At 40.2% G+C, this 20,978-nt stretch overlaps 1 protein-coding gene across 1 annotated transcript in view; it reads left to right on the top strand.

The window, feature by feature from the left end:
* LRRC42 (leucine rich repeat containing 42) overlaps nt 1-18,876 on the top strand; it is a 24,484-nt gene extending 5,608 nt beyond the window's left edge. The window contains exons 2-8 of the mRNA XM_004371710.1: nt 5,853-6,338; nt 11,306-11,437; nt 12,611-12,729; nt 13,941-14,029; nt 14,233-14,346; nt 17,443-17,527; nt 18,388-18,876. Of these exons, the coding sequence (XP_004371767.1) occupies nt 5,866-6,338; nt 11,306-11,437; nt 12,611-12,729; nt 13,941-14,029; nt 14,233-14,346; nt 17,443-17,527; nt 18,388-18,653 (1,278 nt within the window). The 5' untranslated portion in view covers nt 5,853-5,865 and the 3' untranslated portion in view covers nt 18,654-18,876. The remainder of the gene's footprint in view (nt 1-5,852; nt 6,339-11,305; nt 11,438-12,610; nt 12,730-13,940; nt 14,030-14,232; nt 14,347-17,442; nt 17,528-18,387) is intronic.
* The last annotated feature ends 2,102 nt before the right edge of the window (nt 18,877-20,978 follow it).

The raw sequence follows: 20,978 nt of genomic DNA, 5'->3' as shown, positions 1-20,978 counted from the left end.
TGTGAACCATCTCATAACATGGATGAAACTGGAAGACATTATGCTGAGTGAAATAAGTCAATCACAAAAGGACAAATATTGTATGAGACCTCTATCTTAACAACCCATGAAAAAGTTCACACACAAAAAGTAACAATCTTTGTTGGTTACCAGGGCTGGGAGGGGCGGTGGTGGAAATCCTAGGCAATAGATAAGTGGTATCTTTGGTGAAGGGTGAGACAGTACACAATACAGGGGAAACCAACACAACTTGTACAAGGAAAGGTCACGGAAGCTCCATAGACACATCCAAACTCCCTGAGGGACTGAATTGCTGGGTGGAGGGCTGTGAGGACCATGGTCTGGGGGAACATCTAGTTCAATTGGCATAACACAGTTTATAAAGACAGTGTTCTACATTCTACCTTGGTGAGTAGCGTCTCGGGTCTTAAAAGCCTGTGAGCGGCCGTCTGAGATACTCCCATGGTCTCATCCCTTTGGGAGCAAGGAAGAATGAAGAGAACAGGATACAAGGAAAAGATTAGTCTGAAGGACTCATGGACCACAGCTACCAAGGCCTCCACCAAACTGACTCCGGTACAGCTAGATGGTGCCTGGCTACCACCACTGCCTGCTCTGACCAGGATCACAACAGAGGGTTCTGGACAGAGCTGGAGAAGGATGTAGAACAAAATTCAAACTCCCAAAAAAAGACCAGATTTACTGGCCTGACAGAGACTGGAGAAAACCCGAGAATGTGGCCCCCAGACACCCTTTTAGCTCAGTGGTGAAGTCATTTCCGAGGTTCACCGTTCAGCCGGGGAGTGGACAGCCCCATAAAACCAAATGCAACTAATGAGGCACAGCAGTCCAGGGACAAGGTCCAAAAGGCAGAAAGGGACAGGAAAGCTGGTGATAGGGAACCCAAGTTTGAGTAAGGATAGTGTTGATGTGTTGTGAGGTTGTTAACCAGTGTCATCGGGCAACGTGTACTAACTGTTAAATGAGAAACTATTTCGTGTTGTAAGGCTTTATCTAAAGTGAGAATAGCAGCACAATTGGAAGAGCGTAGTTGATGTCACTGAACTGTGCATGTCAAAATTTTTGAAATGGTGTATCTTTGGCTGCTTGTATGTAGAAATTTTTGAAATGGTGTATCTTTGGCTATGTGTATTTTCACAAAAAAAAAAAAAAAGAAAAGTTTGAGAGGGGAGAGGGTGGACATGTTGTGGGGTTGCTAACCAATGTTGTAAAACGATATGCGTACTACTGTTTCAGAAGAAAGTATTTGTTCTGTAAGCCTTCACCTGAAGTACAATAAAAAAAAAATCATAAATAATAAAAAAAAAACTGTTGCTGTTGAGTCATTTCCGACTCATAGTGACCATATAGAACGCAGTAGAACTACCCCATAGGGTTTCCAGGGAGCTGTTGGTGGATTCAAAGTGCTGAACTTTTGGTTACCAGCCGAACACTTAACCACTGTGCCACCACACTCCTTTGGAGTGATACAGCCTTGAAATTGAATTCCGACTCTGCCACTTATTAGCTCTGTGTCCTTAACTAAATTACTTTACTTTCTGAGCCTCTTCATCTATTAAATGGCATTCCTGACGTTTTAGGATTGTTGAGGAGTATATGAGATGTTTTATACTGTACCTAGCACAGTGCTTGGCAACTGTGTTTAATAAATGGTAGTTATCACACCATCATTATCATCATAATCATTACTATAACTTACTCTTAGGGGATTATTAACTTTATCTACTGTTATGGATTGAATTGTGTCCCCCAGAAATACGTTGTCAATCCAAACCTCTGTGCCTGTGGTTATAATCCCATTTGGGAATAGATTGTCTTTGTTATGTTAATGAGGCAGGATTGGTATAGGCTATACCTTGAGTCAATTTCTTTTGAGATATAAAAGAGATAAAACACAAGCTGGCAAGAAGAGTTGAGCGAAGAGAGATGCCAAGCAACATGAAGATTGCCCAGGAGCACAGAAAAGACAAGGACCTTCCTCCGGAGCTAACAGAGAGAGAAAGCCTTCCCCTAGAGCCGGCACTCTGTTTTCAGACTTCTAGCCTCCTAAATTGTGAGAAAATAAATTTGTCAAAGCCACCCACTTGTGGTATTTCTGTTATAGCAGCACTAAGATAACTAAGACACCTGCTAAAATTGGGTGCTTTCTTTTCTTTCTCTTCAAGTTAAATAGTCATAGATTCAACTTACAATTTTAACCCTGTTGCCTGTGCCCTCCCAACCAACATCTGTCTGACTGGGATGGTCATGCTGTTTGCTTGGTAAACTGGCTTCAGAGTCTAAAAGGTTATGATGTTTAGTTATCAATTATTTTATCTTGTCTCTTGTTCAAGGAGGCTGGAGAGAACGGAGTTGTTAATGCAGTAAGGTTTTGTCTTATTCATTTGATGAAATGACATAGTTTGTGTAAGTGTGACTCATTTGTGGTGACCAAATATTAGAACATGCACTGTTGTAATATTTTTCTATGCTGTTGTGTGGATTACAAAACAACTGGCCTCTCTGTAGGGGGCTGGGAGACTATCAGAGTGTCCCTATTACTTTGTTGATCCAATATATAATATAGCTTAATCAGATCTACATGGACAGTATTATTCATGCAGATATTAATTATTTTAATTTTCCAGGTTGTGTGGGGTTTTTACCATGCTACAGAACAGGCTCTGTCTCCTGAGGGGTCCATTTATAATAGACCACCCTTTACAATTGCCGGGGGAACGAGAAGCCAAGTACAGAGTTTTGTGTGGAATTCTCTTGCCTTTATAGTTCTTAACCTTGAAGGGTTTCAACCTTAATTCTTAGATCATTTTATCGTACCTCCAAACTCTCCGGAAGCTCCTTATTGGGAGAATGCAGGATGCACACATTTAGAAGTAGAAGGTCACAAGGATTCCCTGAACCAAGGTCAGTTCCTCAGCTATCATAACCGAGGAATGGACAGGCCTTGGGCTTCTGTACAGATAATGTGGGTTTACTTTTCAGGAAATACTGGATTTTTTTTTTCATCATTAGAAAGAGAAATAGCATACAATGAGTAATTTAAAGATAAAATATAGCCAGAACTATGCCTTTTTTGAAAATGATCCCTAGAGGCAGAAGCTTCCAGGATTTTGGGCAGCCCAGGTTGGCGGCCTTTCTCTGAACCCAGACTGCTTGTGCTCTCTGCTGGATGGAATCAGACTTTTCCAATTTTCATTCAAAGTGATCATTCATCCATCCATCCATGCGTTTGTCCATTTTACTCCGAAGTTTATGGAAGACACTATTTGGGGGTGATGTGAGGCTTAGGGATAATATAGTTGGGCAGACCCTATTCTGTTGCTCAGGGAGCTTACAGTGAGCTGATCTGTTATAATATGTTATTTTCCGTAGAATTTACCTTTTTACTCCAGTATTAAAATCAAGTCGTTCCTTTTTAGGGCCTTGCCTGGTGTCTGCTTTCTGATCTAAAGTTAGAGTAGGCCTCTGAATGTCCAATTACAGGGATAAAGACCAAAGGAGATCTGCTTATCTCTTCATCAAGATTAAGATCTGTGAGGCTGAAGGGGCCAGATGCTTACTCTTCCTTACTCATTTAGTTTAAGTGAGGCATCTCCTTAGCAGCAAGCACTGAACACTGGCAAGAGAAGAGTATGGGTTATAAGAGCTGGCATTGTGACAGGTTTTTTTTTTTTTTTTAAATCCTGGTAGTACCAGTAGTTCTATACTCCCATCATCCACTGCTTTTACCGCCTGCAGAGGGGTCTGGCAAGTGGGGGGAGGAGCCTGCAGCTGTTGCCTGGAGGAGGAGCTGGCTCCTAGCAACAGTATCTGCAGGCCCTGCAGCTCTGAGCACTGTGTCCCTTTGAGGTCTCATCCTTCCTCTCATTCAGTTCAGCACATAACTGAGAATTTACTCAGTACTAGGCACTATGCTAGACTGGGAAAGAAAGAGAATCAAATAAGTGCCTTGCCTTCACAGCTCTGGGAACATTGACGAATTAACAGACATCGTACATGGTGCTAAGTGCAGACGGAAGGAGACACTGGGTACTGTGGGAGAACCAGACAGGCATGCAGTAGGGCAGGGGGTTAGGGAAGATTTCCCAGGAGAGGGATGATGGTTGAGCTGAGTTAAGGATACGTAGGAATTAGATTGGTCAAGGAGGCAGAGAAGGGTGTTTCAACCAAAGGGAGGAGAATGGGCAAAGGCCAGCAGAGCAAGAGAGCATGTCAGACTTACCTGGATATTATGGCATGACCAGAGAGTAGGGCATAAGGGGATGAGCAGGAAAGGGTGAGACTCTAGGGCTAGGCAGGGCCCAGTTTTCTGATGTGCCTTTTGCACACATAATTATCCTTGGGAGAAACATGGGTAGTACTGATTACCACAAACAGGATCATTGTTTGATCTCCAGAGACTCAGCATTTTTGATCACTGACTTAATTGTGTGCTGACATTCTTAAGTAGCATCAGAGCCACATCCTGGCCTTGCACTGACACAGAAGAAGCTGAGATTGATCACTCTAAAAGTCAACCGGAGTCTTTTAGGAGTAATATCAGCTCTGTCACCTGTATTTTAAATTGTACCTCTCTCCTGTCTTTAAACTGTAGAAATGATAATCATATACCTTCATTTTATTTAGCATAGCAATTCCTTTGTATTTTGGAATCTCACATTTACTCAGGAAAATATTTATTCCCATTAGTGCTTGGGCACAAAATACCACTCACATGATTATAGAAATATCCAGCCATACCCAAAAAATTTTGCCTTACCCTAAAAGCGCCTTAGATGCGTTAATAAATATACTTCCAGTCGCTTTTATTTAGCTCTTGCGATGGAGGTCTTTATTTGTAGATCAAAAATGTCCTGTTGCTTGTGGTCTTTGTAAGGTTTAGGAAAAAATAAACTTTAGAGACTGCTGCTCAGGGACTGTTACATGCCAGAGCACTATGTTAGGGAGTCTGGATGAATTAAACATGATTCCTCTCATGGAGCTCAAACCAGAGGAAAGGCAGGCCCAGAAACAAGTCAGTAGCAAAACAGTGAGCCAAGTGCAGCAAAAGTGTGTGGAAGGTGCCTAGCTAGCAAGTAAGTTATTTCTAGTCTTTGTTCTGTATGTAAACACGTTTTAAAAAACAGAAATGGTAAATTCTACATGTACTATTTGTAACTTGTAAATTAATAAAAAGTCTGCCGATTTAATGGCTGCATAACATTCCATGGAATGGAAGTATTACAGTTTATTTAATAACACCCCTTCAGTTGGACATGTAGGTTGTTTCCAGTTGTTTTATTAATATAAACTGTGCTGCTGTGAATTTTCTTGAGGATGAATCTTTGCCTACATCTGAATTTTAGAAATGAGATTTGAGCGGGGTTTTGAAAGATGAGTATGGGTTCCTGGGTGGCACAAATGGTTTGCACTTGACTGTCAACCTAAAGGTTGGAACCCACTCAGCGGTACCGCAGAAGAAGGGTCTGGCAATCTGCTTCTGTAAAGATTACAGCCAACAAAACGCTATGGAGCAGTTCTACTCACATGAGGTCGCTATGAGTCAGAATCGACTTGATGACAACAAGTTTTTTGGTTTGAAAGATGAATAAGAGTTTACCAGATAGACAAGAAAAGGGGGAAGGTAGGAAAAGGCAGTCCGGGTAGAGGCAATAGAAGAGGCAACCTCCAGTGCCAGAGCTCACAGGTGACTAGTGTGTTCCGCTTTCAAAACCAAGCCAGCCACAGGGCCTGCCTGATAGGCTCGTAAAACTCTGGGCAGAGCTATATGAAGTTACATGTTACAAATGGCATTTTAATTGGGTTTGTTTCCCTTGTCCTTGCTTTTACAGTCATAACCAAGCAATGTCTTACTACCTCAACTCAGAAAACCACCTGGACCCAGGGCCCATCTACGTGCGAGAAAATGGGCAGCTGCATATGGTCAATCTGGCCCTGGATGGTGTCAGGAGTAGCCTGCAGAAGCCAAGACCTTTCAGATTGTTTCCCAAAGGCTTTTCTGTGGAGCTTTGCATGAACAGGGAAGATGATACTGCACAGAAAGAGAAGACTGATCATTTCATCTTCACATATACCCGGGAGGGGAATCTTCGGTACTCCGCCAAATCCCTCTTCAGCCTCGTCCTGGGCTTCATCTCTGACAATGTTGATCACATCGATTCCCTTATTGGCTTCCCTGAGCAGATTGCTGAAAAGCTGTTCTCTGCTGCTGAAGCCAGACAGAAATTCACAGAGCCAGGTGCAGGGCTGAGGGCTTTACAGAAATTCACTGAGGCCTATGGAAGTCTGGTGCTTTGCTCCCTGTGTTTGCGAAACAGGTGGGTGTTCTGATTAGGATATTGAGTATTTCATTGGGTATGTTAATTCTGTCAGGCTCTGGGCTTTAGTGGGCCTGGAGCCTTCTTTCATCAGATAGCATTTCAGTTTAGAACTTCCAAACACAGAATGGTCCTGGCACATTTTTTTAAAAAGTGGCAGGCCATTTTGAGAAAAATCAACATCTTCCTCCACTCCCCCCTTCACACTCAAACAACACTTAGCTTTATTTCAAAAACACTTTGCAGGGATAAGCTGATCCCTACAGCTCCTCCATTAGGTAGGAACTTCTCTTCTACCAACTTTCCTAATAAGAGAAAGTAGGAAAGACAAGATACGATCTGCTAAATGTCTTTTGGTATGTTCTTGGAGATGTGAAGTTTGGAACCCAGAGATATTGGCTCCGTTTCAGTTTTCAAACCACTAGATACTGAGCATTAGATAAAAAGCAACCTTAAAAGAATGAGCAGTTAAAATTTGTTTTTCCTTTTTTTTTATTGTACTTTAGATGAAGGTTTACTGAACAAATAGTTTCTCATTAAACAGTCAGTATACATAATTGTTTTATGACATTGGTTAACAACCCCACGACATGTCAACACTCTCCCTTCTTGACCTTGGAGGACCTTTTTCTTTTTTTTGGTGAAAGTATACATAGCCAAAGTTACACCATTTCAAAAGTTTCTACATGTATAATTCAGTGACATTGATTACATTCTTCCAGTTGTGCTGCTATTCTCACTATCCTTTTCCAAATTATTCCATCACCATTATCTTCAACTCACTGCCCCTTAGGCTTCCCATCAAACCTTTTGAGTTGCTGTTCTCAGTTTGATCTCACATAGATAATTCTTTTTTTTTTTTGTACCTCAGCAATTAAAATTCTGGGTATCCTGAAGTTTGGAAAATTTAGATAAGTTTCCAACACCAAGGTCTGTCTTGTAACAAAGTAGATGTTTTCTTTTGTGACTTTCGTTTGCTCATATACTTTATTTATTTAAAAATTTAATTCCAGCACAGTGTAAAAAAAAAATGTAAAGTCTTTATTAATTAAAAAAAATACTTTAAAAAATAATAGAAATGTACACAGCAAACAATTCACATGCAAACACAAAAGAATATAAAGTGAAACAAAATCCTCCTTCCCATCTCATCTCCAGTTTCTTTCCCCACAGGCAACTATCTCTGCAATGATAAAAAGAAAACTGATACCAGAGATACTCTGGACACATGCATGTATATATAGCTTTCTCTTTTGTTACACAGATGGCAATACACTTCATATACTGTTACATACGTTGCTTTCTTTACACAATTTGAAAATCATTTAGCATCAGTGCTTGTAGATTTTTTTTCTAATGGCTGTATGGTATGCCACTATATGAAATGTTTTGTGATTAGAAAGGCAGCTTACTACCAAGATGCGGAGTCAATATGACCATTAAAACATGGCTAAACAAAAAGCATGTAATAAAAGAGGAGAAAATCATACCAGAAAACATAGGCTAAGGATAGTAAGTGCATATGCTTAAAAAAAATGAAAAGAAGAAGCCATCTTTTATTAGCTCAGTTAATGGTTTCAGCCTATGCCAAACCATGGACTTTAAAAAGAAAAGCCATGACCTTATGCAGAAAAGAACAGAACTGTGGACTCATGAACTGAGCGGGCTCCTTCTGAAAGCTCTGTGTGCTGTGGTTTCAGCCATGGCTGGGCTTGAAGCTGCTGCCTGTGGAAAGGAAAAAAATTACCTGCCTAAGTGAAAAAATCAAGCAGCATTTCATTGTAACAAACATTTAAATACATTTTGCTCCTTCATTTTTTATTCAAGTTATTTATAGTCATTGTAGAAAAATTAAAAATAGAATTATGACATATAGCTTGTTTTGAAATTATTTTCTTTTATAAAAGCATTACATACTATTTGGGAAATACAGAAAACTAAAGATAAACATTCACAATCCAACCATTTATGGTAGTCATTTTCAAAGACGGGGTAACCAGAAAGCAAGGTACCCAAAACCAAGACCTGTTGTTGTCAAGTCAGTTCCAACTCAGTGACCCTATAGGACAGAGTAGAACTGCCCGATAGGGTTTCCAAGGAGCAGCTGGTGGATTCGAACTGCTGACCTTTTGGTTAGCAGCAGAACTCTTAACCACTGCACCACTAGGGCTCCAAGCAAGGTACACAGGGGCTTATAGTAAGCAAGGAACACACAGGCTAAATGGTGTTTACTAATCTGTAGTGCACAGTTTCATGTGGTGAAACCCATGTGTAACTGTGCACTACAGATTAGTAAACGTATGCATACCTTGGTTATTGGGTAATCCGTCACTGTTCAAAGATGTATTTTTACCCATTTGAGAATAACTTTGTATTCTGTTTCTTCCCCCCACCTACCATTGTAGTTTTAGCGTTTCCCATGCTGTTGAAAATGCTACGTAAACACCATTTATGATGAATGCAAACTGTTCCAGTGGCATTGGTCAGATTGTGATGAGAATAGCATTTTCATTCACATTTGATGAGCACATGAATTAGTATAACATTTCTGGAAGGCAGTTTGGCAGCATGTATCAAGAACCGTAAAAACATCCATACTATTTGTTTGACCCATTAATTCCACTTTTAAGAATCTATTCTATTGTAATAATCAAGGATGGGAACAAATATTTTTATGAAGGGTATTCTATGTAGTACCATTTGTAATAGTGAAAATCTTGAAAACTGTATCAATGTCTAACAATAGAGGATTGGTTAAGCAACTTATGATACATCTGTATGATGAAATATAACTATTAAGATAACATTCAATGATTATTTAAAATGTGGTAAAATGCTCTTTATATAATAAATGAAAAAAAGGATTAAAATAATATACTGTATGACACCAGTTTTGTTAAACTGTATATGTATATTGCATGTATGTATAGAAAGAAAAACGAGAAATGCACCAAAATGTAGTCATTATCTAGATGGTGGGGTTGAAGTTTTTAATTTTCTTTATACTTTTCCATATCTTCTTGATTTTTTTCTGTAATGAACAGGCATTACTTTTATAATCAGAAAACGTAAAGAATATTTTTAACAATCTTTTGGTTTATATATTTTTATTGCAACAATTCCAGATTTTGCTGTCTTATTCAGGTATAAGAGTAAAGACTTTGACTTGTAATCAGAAATCTCACTTTTGAGTCTCCAAAGGAAAATAGGAAGACAGCAGGAGATTTGGGGTTGCCTTTGCAATACAGGGATAAAACTGTAGCAACTAAAGGTTTCACTAGCACGAAAAGGATCAGATCAAAGGGAAATAGCTCGAGCCCAAAGCTTGAGAAAATAATTGAAAATAAGATAATTGAGTAGGTGCAGGCACTTGCTCTCTTGGGGCTAGGTCACAAAGCTGCCTGTCAAAAGAAGCCAGTGTCTTCGCAGCTGGGTTCTAACCCACAAAACTCACTTCCCTTGCGTTGAAACCCCAGTGATTTTTAATCCTGCTGGTGGTCTCAGGGAGGCAGTTATGTTTTCTTTAAAATATCATGCAGTGTAACTGAACTAATAATAATAGCTACCATTCCATGAAGGCCTATCAGATGCCATGTACTTTTTGAATATTGATTCTAATTTTCTTAATAATCCTGAAAAGTAGTCATCAAAACCATTTTTGAGGCTCAGAGAGGTTAAATAACTTTTTTACAATAACACAAGTAATAAGGGCCGTTAGAATCCAAACTCAGCTTTGTCTGACACTAAAATATGTCTGTGCTCTTTCTGTGGTTCTCCACTATACTGTTCTGAACTCTTTAAGAGGAAAGTTGGAAGACTAGTTGCAAGCAAGACCAAAGCTTTGATTATGTCCTGTGGCCTTGCATATTGGTTTCTCAGCCTTGATTTTTGTAATGTTCCTTAATCACATTACACCTGTTGTGTCCTTCACAGATAACCCTTGTTTCAGAACTACTAAAAATATTTTGGTTACTTGATCAAAGGGTGTATATTTCCTTTCTCTGATTGCCAGTAATCCCTCAAATCCCTATTAACCCATTTCAACTCTGTGATTGGAAGATGGAAAACAGCAGCTTTATTTGCAGTGCAATTAAAGTACGTCTGAGTAAATAAGGCTCATTTGTGTGCCCAGCTGAGCTCGGTGGCCAAGCAGCTCAGGTTCTGCAGTTTAAATTGGGTATCAGTGTCCCAGGCCATCTGTACCTAGCAGTCAGGTGCGAGATCAGTTTGAGTACATCTTATTTTGGTTGGAAGTAGGAAGAAAAGAGATCAAAATCTCATTTTGTCCTCTGATTATTCCAGCCTGTTTTTGGCAGTTATTATCCTGCTGACAGAAGAGAGCTGTAAACTTTTTAAAGTATAACCCATTGATCCTAGCACATCATCTTGCTGTGGGAGCTTCTAGACATCCAAGAAGAAAGTGGATGAGAAAGGTGTGTGCTTGCCACAAGTCAGTTTCCCTATTAGGATCCTATTCTGTTTCCTGTCACACCTAAACCCACTTTGTTTTTTATCACTGACCTCATCTGAAATAGATGAACAAAATAAAAAGAAGGGCAGAGGCCTGGGCCTGAGCTGTGAAATGCCTTTTTGATCTCCTTTGCCCCTCCAGAGGCCTTCCTGATGCTTCCTGATAACAATTTGGCAAGCTGCTGCAATGTAATTAAGTTGTTCGGGCTCACAGGTTTCTTTTAATAACCATGTAGATTAGAGTGAGTCCTCGTAGCAGTCATGCTGCACTTAACTTTTGGAGTGAAGTTAGCAGAATAACAAGCACAGTGAGAGGGCAGGTACTCAAACTTACGTTGCACGCAGAGTCAACCCGTGCCCAGATAGTAATCAGTGAAGTCTGATTATTACATAGTACTTTGGCCTGATGGGATGTTGACTGCTGGCACCAAGCCACAAATGGTAATGTTTTAAAAGAAGGAAGAGAAAAGCTGTTGATTGCTCTCCATGATCCACAGATATCTGGTGATTTCAGAAAAACTTGAGGAGATAAAGTCTTTCCGGGAGCTGACCTGCTTGGACCTTTCCTGTTGCAAGCTTGGAGATGAACATGAACTTCTAGAACATCTCACCAATGAGGCCCTGTCTAGGTATTGACCTGCCATCATTTGTAAATGAATTGTTATATTATTATTTAAGAGACTACTCCAAAGGGATCATCTTAAGGAATACTGATTACTTTCCAATCCTGTGTTTGCTTTTTTTTTTTCCCTTAAACATTTTCAAGCACAATGTAGACTGGATAACTCTTAGGAAAGTCAGTCAGTTGGTTTTGTTTTCTAAATGAGCTTTATTTCAACGTGTCATACTTAAAGTTACCTGGGTTGGAAAATGATTCTGTTCTTTGTCCAGTGCTAGTTTATTCTGGCAATAGATGAGAAATTATGTAGTTTTCCACAGTCATTCCCATTTTCTGTTTTATCAGTGAACTATAAATTATAAAGAAATTGAATTACTAAAGACAGCCAAATAAGTCCCTTTCAAGAACTGTGATTTCAAGAAATGGCCCAGTTCATACCATTCACACATAGTCCTACTGATTTCAGGTTACTCAGTCCAGCCAGCAGAGAGGAGGGCAGATGGATTCCTTTGTGGTTTCATAAACACCCAGAAGGATAACAGCATTGCAAACCTGGGTCTAGCCTGCTACCGGGGGCCTGCCTCTGACAGTGACACCTACACACTGCCCCATACAAAGGTATTTTTTTGTGAGGTTAGCAGCAAGTCTCAGATTTCTTGTTGTGTGAGGGGCAGCACATTAGCACACCAGTTTCAGGTTAGCTTGATGGATTGGGTTATGAGTACACCTTATAACCCAATCTGAAAATCTAGATTTGGAAAGCTGATTAAAATTAGAGAAATGTTTGCTTTGCAAAAGAAATTCTATAGGAGTTCTTTAGCAGACTTTCCTGACGTATTTAGAATGTTGTTTAATTTTCACACAATTTGTCAGGTGTGCACCTTTTGTGTTAAATGAGGCATGTTTATTCCTTTAATGGAAGTCTCTATTTACTTCATTAGACCATACACCTTTAGTGCCCTCTGCCATCAGAGATCAGTACTACATAACACTTTGATCCCTGTTTACCATCACTTATAATTGAAATAGCTCCAAAAGATCTTTAACTCTGCTAAATATATTGGGTATTAAATTGCAGGGAATAGGAAATATTATTTTATATTTTTAAATGAAGTTTTTGAAAGCATGTTCTCATACCTAGACTTTCTCAAACTCTCTTTATTTATGGACTTCATTTTCCTAGTGTAACTCAACTCCACCTGAAGGATAATTGTTTATCTGATGCCGGGGTACGGAAAATGACAGCACCGGTTCGAGTGATGAAAAGAGGCCTTGAAAATCTGACCTTGTTAGACTTATCTTGTAAGTTTTATTAGACATTTTAGATTATCCATGTTGGAATGACCTTAGAGATTACCTGGTTCTTCCCTTTCATTTAGAGGTGATAAAATTGAGGGGAGGTGATTCTCTAGGTGCCTTAGCAAGTTAGTGGTAGAGCAGGACTAGAGCCAGAGGCTCTTGACTCCTGGCCAAATGCTGTTCCTGGCACACTGCCACCTCTGGGATAGGGAACCCTTACAGATTCATCGATGTTACTCAGCTATAGTATGTGCAGACCGAACAGCCTTTCATCATATTCACTGCATATGTAAAAGACATTTTTTTTTGAGTCTCTGATCCATGGTGTCTGTCAGCAAGGTATCTTTTATCAGTATTTGCCTGATAAAAATCTAGATAAATCCACAATGGTGATTGCTTCCTCAGGATTAACCAGATACTGACTCCAGTGGTAGAAAGTTAATAGAGACCATTTACGATTTAACTGAACATCTATTGAATATATGGCAGGATGGTATGGTGTTGAAAGAATAGAAGGAGCAGGTCTTTGAGGTCAGAGGACCATCCTTAACTTTGCTACTTTAACTTGAACTGTGTGCCCTTGGGCAAGTTTTTCAATCTCTCTGAGCCTTGGTTTTGGCCTCTGTAAAATGAAGATAATAATGAATGCCCTCCCGAGGTCACAGGAAAATGTATTCATTTAACAAATACTTTTTGAGCGTCCACAATGTGCCAGGGACTGTGCTCATAACCTCGAGAATTCAGTGCTCAGTGCAGTACTCTCTGATGTGAAAAGGTAATATGTAAGAAAATATTCTGAAAAAAAATGCAAGTTAGTAAGAGCAGTAATTTTCTCTGTGTCTGAGTACCCTTAAAATATAATTATCTTTTAAAAATAAAATGAATAAATGCTTTTACTTTTGAGGTGGAATGGCCATGAACAAAATCTGATGAACATTTTAATATATATTTATGTATGCTGTTTCGATATGGTTCCAAATTAGGCTGTTTGGGATAGCTACCTGGCTTATTTATTTTTCCAGGCCCCCTTAAATCCTAGAACATTAGAGCTATAAAAGATCTTAAGGATCATCTAGTGTGGCTCTCTCTATATTCAATTTATTCTGAAAATATTTTAAATTGTATCTTTGCCTAGACTCTTTTCGGAGCTTATAGTTGGCATTTTAGTAATAATTATGCCATAACGGAATGCTTCCTATGTTTTTAACATCTAGGCAACCCTGAGATCACAGATGCAGGAATTGGATACCTCTTTTCTTTTAGAAAACTAAACTGCTTAGATATCTCTGGGACAGGGCTCAAGGTAAGAGTTTTGCTCCCTTCTTTTGGTTGACAGAGATCATTTATGATTTAACTGAACATCCAGATCATAACTTGATATTTTGCTTCTGCTAATGGGTGTTTAGAAAGGGCTGGTATTTATGGTGGTCTCTGTTTCCTACCAAAAGCAAGTAAGAATTGACCAGATGTGTGCTGTGCATTTCTGTTCTCTCTCTCTCTCACAAGGACATCAAAGCCATCAAACACAAGCTCCAGACCCACATAGGCCTTGTTCACTCCAAAGTGCCTTTGAAGGAATTTGACCATAGTAACTGCAAGACAGAGGGCTGGGCTGACCAGGTACTGCAGATTTCTCTCCCCTACAGTTACTATGGCTTTTCATTATCCAGCACTTTGAACAAACATTAATCTTCCTGGTATCTCTTGGCTGAGTTGTCATCTTCCTGTCAAATTAGAGACACTGGTGGGCTGTAACCTGACCCAGTATTTAGGGAGTTGGTGTTAGATGCCAGTACTTAAATTGTACTTCATTTTCACTGAACCTAGGAGAAAGTGCCATCTTACAAATGACTCAGAAAAAAACAGTAAATCTGACTTGCTATGCAGAAAAGCAGTATGACCCAACTTCAGAAGGACAGATTCTCATAGTAGTGTATGTAGACTGAAAAGAAAATAAACTCTATAGAGTCATGCTGTTAAAGATTCAAATCCAGCCCTTCCTTTTCTTTTGGGCAAATTTCTTAACCTTTTAGAGCCTTAGTAAGGAAATGGAAATGGCTTTTTTGTCCTCTTGTTGAGCCTTTCCATTTTTATCTTCTTGACTGAAATTTACCTTGACTCTCCCTAGACTTCTGGATGGTCTTAGTAAAGTATAGACTTAACTAGAAGTCAGAGAGTAACCAAGTAATACAGCACCAGTGAATGCCTGCTTGCCTGTGCCTGGTCCCTTTCTCCTTCTGACACCTTTAACCAGTGGTTCTCAGAGGGCTAGAGGACCCACAAAACCATTTTATTCTGATCCTTCCTTGGCTCCAAGCCATAATGCATAATGGTGGACCCATCCAACTGCCTAATTGTATCATCATTTCTCGATAGATAAGGAAGAAAGGATACTGGTAAGTCATTGTTTCAGTAGCACTTTGAGGTTGTTCTAGAATATACTTGTGAAATAATTACCACAGTACATTGCCAGACAAAGTTTGTAGTGTTGGATGAGTCCTAAATGCATCCAGTGGACTTGGGGTAGGTGGGGGATGGTCAAACAAAGGCTTGATAGAGTTGGTAGCAGGTGATGTGATGGAAAGAGCATAGGCTGTGGAGTAAAAGAGACGTAAGTTTGGGATCCTGGCTCAACAGCCCAACTTAGAATTTCTGTAAAGTACAGAAACCAGGACTATCTCACAGGACTTGGTGAGGATTAAGTAAAACACCTGATGGCCTGACCTGAAAGGAAGCTGATTGGTCCCGCTGCAACGTCATGCCATCCAACCTCAGCTGGGCCCCTAGTTCTTGGCAGAGTGCTTTATCCATCTCCTGTTGATTCCTTATTGAAATGATTTCAGGCTGCCTCCATCCTCCTTCAGCCCTCATTCTTAGCTGGTGACCCCAAAAACCAAGGCTGTATAACAGAGGTACCTTTTCTTCCCTATCTCTGTCTCAAAATTTCTCCATTTCTTCAACTGTACTCTGCTCCCCTTCCATCAATGGTGAACAGGTATGCCGCTTGTCTTCCAGCAATAAGCCCTTTATCTTTTTTTTTTTTTTTTCCCAGTTCTAGTCCCTGAGAACTCCAGCTTCCTCTGTGATAATTCACTAGTAATTATTTCCCCCTGCCTCACCCCTGCCTCTTTAATCTCATACTCTGTTGGCTGTTGTCTGTCTATGTACAAACATGCTTAAGCTACCCTTACTTCAGCATGCCTCCCTAACCCCCAGCCCAACCGGGAATTTTTTCCTATTCTTATCACTCCTACTCCTCACTGCCTATTCAGTTCTTAATCCCTTGTAATCTAGTTCTGGCCTTCACTGCTGTACTGAAATTGTTCTTTTGAAGATGACGTGTGATCTTCTAAAAGCCAAATCCACTGGCTTTTTCTCATTCTTCACTCTCCTTGGCATTTCTGCAGTAGTTGATATAAACCCTCATGCCTTGACGCTTTTCCTCTCCCATCCTATCTTCTGGCTCTCCCCTAACTGACTTCTTCCTCTGGCTCTTGCTGGTTCCTCACCCCCTCCTCTCCTTTCCTCTTACATCTCTGCTCGCTTCCCTGGTGATCTTCACTGTTCACAGAGTCTTAATTGCCCTGCAGGGATGACTCCACCTTACTTCTCCCATTCCTGGATCTCCACCTGGCCCCTCAAATTCAGCTCGCCCAGAACCAAACTCATTTTTCTTTTTCCCCATCCCCAAACAGCTTTTCCTGTTGACATTATTATTTCTGTTAAAAAAGATTTTTCCTATTAGCCACTCAGTTGTCAGGTTCTAAGATGTTAATCCATCTTGGCATTCTCTTAGCTCTGTCCTCATTTCCCATAACCAGAAAAGTCATAGACGGGATGACAAGGGATATTTATTGAGTGCTTTCTATGTGCCAGACACTGTGCTAAGCCCTTCATGTACATTATCTCATTTAATCCTCACAACTGCCCTCTGAGATGTATACTATTATTAACCCCTGTTTTACAGATGAAGAAAATGAGACTCAGAAATTAAATCTTTTGCCAAGGGTCCCCTGGCTAGTAAGTGGTGGAACTAACTCCAGAACTATATTCTTAAACTCTGTGTTGTACTGCCTCTGTGTTGTGAAAATGTTTTTCTTGACTTCCTGTATGATCATTTCATTGCATGCCAAAGTTATTGTTACTCATGGTATATGTGAAATGATCATTTACTTTATTTACATATAGTTTATACTCAGCCAAATTTCCAAAAGAATTTGTAGTAGCCTTACAATAAAATACATTTGTAGCAGTTTAAAAAAGTTGAAAACTTATCAGGAAGTGTGAGAATATGGAAAGGTGGGCATTTTACACACATACAAGAGTTTGAGTTATCGTTGGTATATTTTGAGGCATGACTGAGTCTAGAATGTGTGAAAAGTGTAAGCATTCAGATGTTTAGTATTTAGTTTAAGGGATATGCAGTTTGTTTTTAGCTTGGAATAGAGATGAAAATAGAAGAGAGAGCCAGCTTTGTAGATTTTTCTGAGTTATACAAATACATATGTATCCAGCATGTTTATATTCTGACTCAACTCCTGCATTAGGATAGAAAATCCAGACTTGACTGAGTTTGGTATTCTTATCACCAATCATCTGAAATAAAATCTACCACAGGGGTTGGTGTTTATGGGGAGGCAGCCAGGGAGAACAAGGAAGGCCGGAGATTAAAAGCTTGAGGTTTTGTGCGGATTCAAATCTCCAAATATGTTTCAGATCGTTCTGCAGTGGGAGCGTGTGACTTCAGAAGCTGTGAAGCCACGAGAAACCTCGGAGCCTCGGATGGCAGCTCAGCACTTTTGTGAGAAATTCCCTTTCCTTGGAGTTTTTTCCCTTAGGTTCTTTGCAGCCTTAAAGCTGTTAGCCTGTCTTCACTCAGTAGGAAAATGAATTATGATAGTATTGATTTATTTGTGACCACCCACCAAGACTTGTATTCCCTCAACATAGTTTAGTGTGTTAAGTTCACTCTTAGCTTTGAGCCCCAGCACTAGGAAAATAGCTTTTAAAAATTATTTTTTATATCCCATCTTGTTTAAAAAAGGATTTGTGGTGGCACAAAAGTGGATGGAGTACAGAAAATTAAAAAGAAATTGAGTGATAGAATCGAAGTGAAGGGGAAATAAAGGTAGCAAAATAAGAAGAATCCAGGGCACACCAAAAATGTAGAATAAAGTTGTATCATTTGCTAAAATTGAACTGCAAATTTGGCTTTCAGCTTCTAGAAGATGGTCAAGTCCAGATTTTGATTGATAACAGCTGACATTTATTGAGGTTTTACTGTGTGCCAAACACTGTGCTAAGCCTTTTTTATGCATTATCTCATCTATCTTTACATCATCCTTATGAAATAGGTTTTATATCCCTATAAAGATGAGAAAACTGAGTCTTAGAGGAGTCACTTGCTCAGGGTCACTTATCCTGTAAGTGGCGCATCTGGGATTTGATTCCAAGCTTGTCAAACTCCAGTGTGAATACATACCTTCAACCTTTGCTGGAGCGTATACCATCATTACCTTACAGGGCACTTGAAATAAAATTAATCTAGACATCACTCTCTTTGGGCCTTTGTCACTTCCCTTGGATCATCTTCCTAGACTTTCTGCGAGCATTAGCTTGCCAGTATAGTAAACTCATTGCCCTTCCCTCTGTCACTCTTAGATGGGAAGCGATCTCTAACAGAAGCCCCAGTGAAGTGCCCCCTGGCAGACACCCACATGAACACTTCCGAGAAACTCCAGTTCTATAAAGAGAAAGCACCAGACTGCCATGGGCCATTGTTGAAACGGGAGACTGTCTTGTGCCAGGAGTCAAAGAAGAGAGCCTTTGAGGATCCAGAGAAGGAACAGAATAACTCTTCGCAGTCTTCAAAGCAGAAATATGTATGTCTTGCTGTAGAAGACTGGGACTTGTTAAATTCCTATTGATAGGCAGATATAAGTTGGTAATCCCCCCCCCCTTGATGTATGAGGAAAGGGGACTGATGATATTTCACTTTTTGGTTGAGTTTACCTATGACATTAGCATAGCAAGCAGATATTTCTACTTTTGTGGTTGGGGAGGGGACTGCTATGGAAGTATGTAATAATTTCTAATGTATATTTTCAATACATAGTAATTTTTTCAAATAAACGTTTTTGCTGTCCTTAAGTTCTGCTTGTGGATTATAGACTGGCGCCTCAAGAAATAACACTTTGGTTTGGGATTGGAGGCCATGTGAACTAACAAGGAAGCCTGGCATGATTTGTTACTGCAGGTAGTCCCCAACTTATGACATATTTGAGTTAGACAAACTGCACTTACAGCTGTCCGATTTTTTTTTGTGGGGGGGGGGGGAGGGTGGTTTGTACATCTTAGTGTTAGTAATAAGTTGCAGCACATAATTTGCTGATGTTATCATTCTCAGATGTTCACTCACAGATGTTCAATTTTATGATTTACTGTTCAAAACACTGCCAGACTTATAAAGATACTGATAATAAAAGGCAATAATAATGAAAAAAAAATTGAGGTATTCAACTTAGGTCAGAACCGACTTAGAATTGTCAGAACGGAACCCCGTTGTAAGTCAGGGGCTACCTGTACTACAATTTATATTCTAGTGACTTACAGTATATATTATATTGGCTTAGCCAATATAATATGTATATGAATATAGCTACAGCTTATTAAATGCTCCCTGTTTTCCACGCCCTGTTCTCACAACAACCCTGGAAAACTCCAGTTTAGAGTTAAGAAGTCATTTAGCCTCAAGTTAAATGACTTTTTGAAGATCACATAGCTTATAAGTGACAGAGCCATAATTTGTACTTCTTACTCATCAACTCCAAAGCCCACTCTGTTACATTGCCTGCTTAAATAAGTTTGTTGTTGTTGTTAGCTGCCATTGAGTTGGCCCCTGACTCATAGTGACCCTGTGCACAACAGAACAAAACTGCCCAGTCTGGTGCTATCCCCATGATCAGTTAGGCACTGGATTGTTGCGATCTGTAGGGTTTTCACTGGCTGATTTTTGAAAGTAGATCACCAGGCCCTTCTTCCTAGTCCATATAACCATTTATTAAAATTCCAATTATAGGCCAATCTGTTAAGTAAACTACCAGATGAGGAACCTGAAACCAATGACTTGTCTGCGATCGTATGTCTAGTAAGTGGCAGAAGCTTCTTTCTTCCTTAAATTATTTGGAAGGGGCCAGATAGCAAATATTTTAGGCTGCGTAGGCCATGCAATTTCAGTTGCAACTTTTCAGCTCCAATGGTGTAACAAAAGCAGCTGTAGACAATATGTAAATGAATGAGTGGCTGAATTCCAATAAAACTTTATTTATAAAAGCAGATGGCTGACTGGATTTGGCCTGTGGGCCATAGTTTGCCAACTGCTGCCTTAGACCAGTGCTTTTCAAATTTTATTATACATGCAAATCACTTAGAGATCTTATTAAAATGCAGATTCTGATTCAGTAATGGGGCCTGAGATGCAACATTTCTATTTATTTTGTTTGCTTACTGTGTCCTAGCTTCTTGTTTTGTTTTGATATGCCCAAATAGGCTGCTCCTATGAGCTAGTTTGATTATTGGCACCTTCGAAGCTCTAATGTCCTGTCACCAGATGGTTAGATCTGTTACTAGGTATATGAGCTCAGGAGTCCATCCACTCCCCCTGTATGGATTCAGCTCAGGTGCCCAGGTAGATAGCCACCAAGTGTGTGGTGTAGGCTCTCACCCACAGCCCTAGACAGGCATGGGTGTTTGGTGTAGGTACAGGCATCTGGCTGCAGCAGGGGAACACACTCTGAGCAAGGCAGGGGGCTGATGGCCGCCCCCAGGTGCCCAGGAGGAAGGTGTATCCCTGCTCCCTAGCGCGCATGGGTGGGTTTTGCAGCCAGACTCTGAGCACCCAATGCTGTTGGCTGTAAGGACTAGGGGGCACCTCTTATTCTTAGGCCCCTCTCGCAGGTGGCTAGGTGGTTTGGGTGGAGCCACCAGTCCTCAGGCCCCTGATGTGGGTAGGTGAAGACCCTGCTTAATGGGCAGAGCAGTGTCACATGTCACGAACCTGCCACTTCACAGCTGAAACAGTTGAAGTTAGACTTCAGGTACATACCCTGTCGTACTGTGATAATGAGGGCCTACGCTGTTCAGATGGGCCCACACAAGTCTCTGCAGGGGAAAAGGCAGTCAAAGTCTTTGTATCCCTTACGCCTGTGCCTAGGCAAAGAACCTGTGCCTACCCTGAGTTCCTGGCTTAGGGG

The sequence above is a fragment of the Trichechus manatus genome, unplaced genomic scaffold, assembly GCF_000243295.1.
Source record: "Trichechus manatus latirostris isolate Lorelei unplaced genomic scaffold, TriManLat1.0 scaffold00015, whole genome shotgun sequence".
NCBI classification, from domain to species: Eukaryota; Metazoa; Chordata; class Mammalia; order Sirenia; family Trichechidae; genus Trichechus; species Trichechus manatus.
The sequence above is the reverse complement of the archived record's forward strand: the minus strand, read 5'-3'. Positions and strand labels throughout refer to the sequence as shown.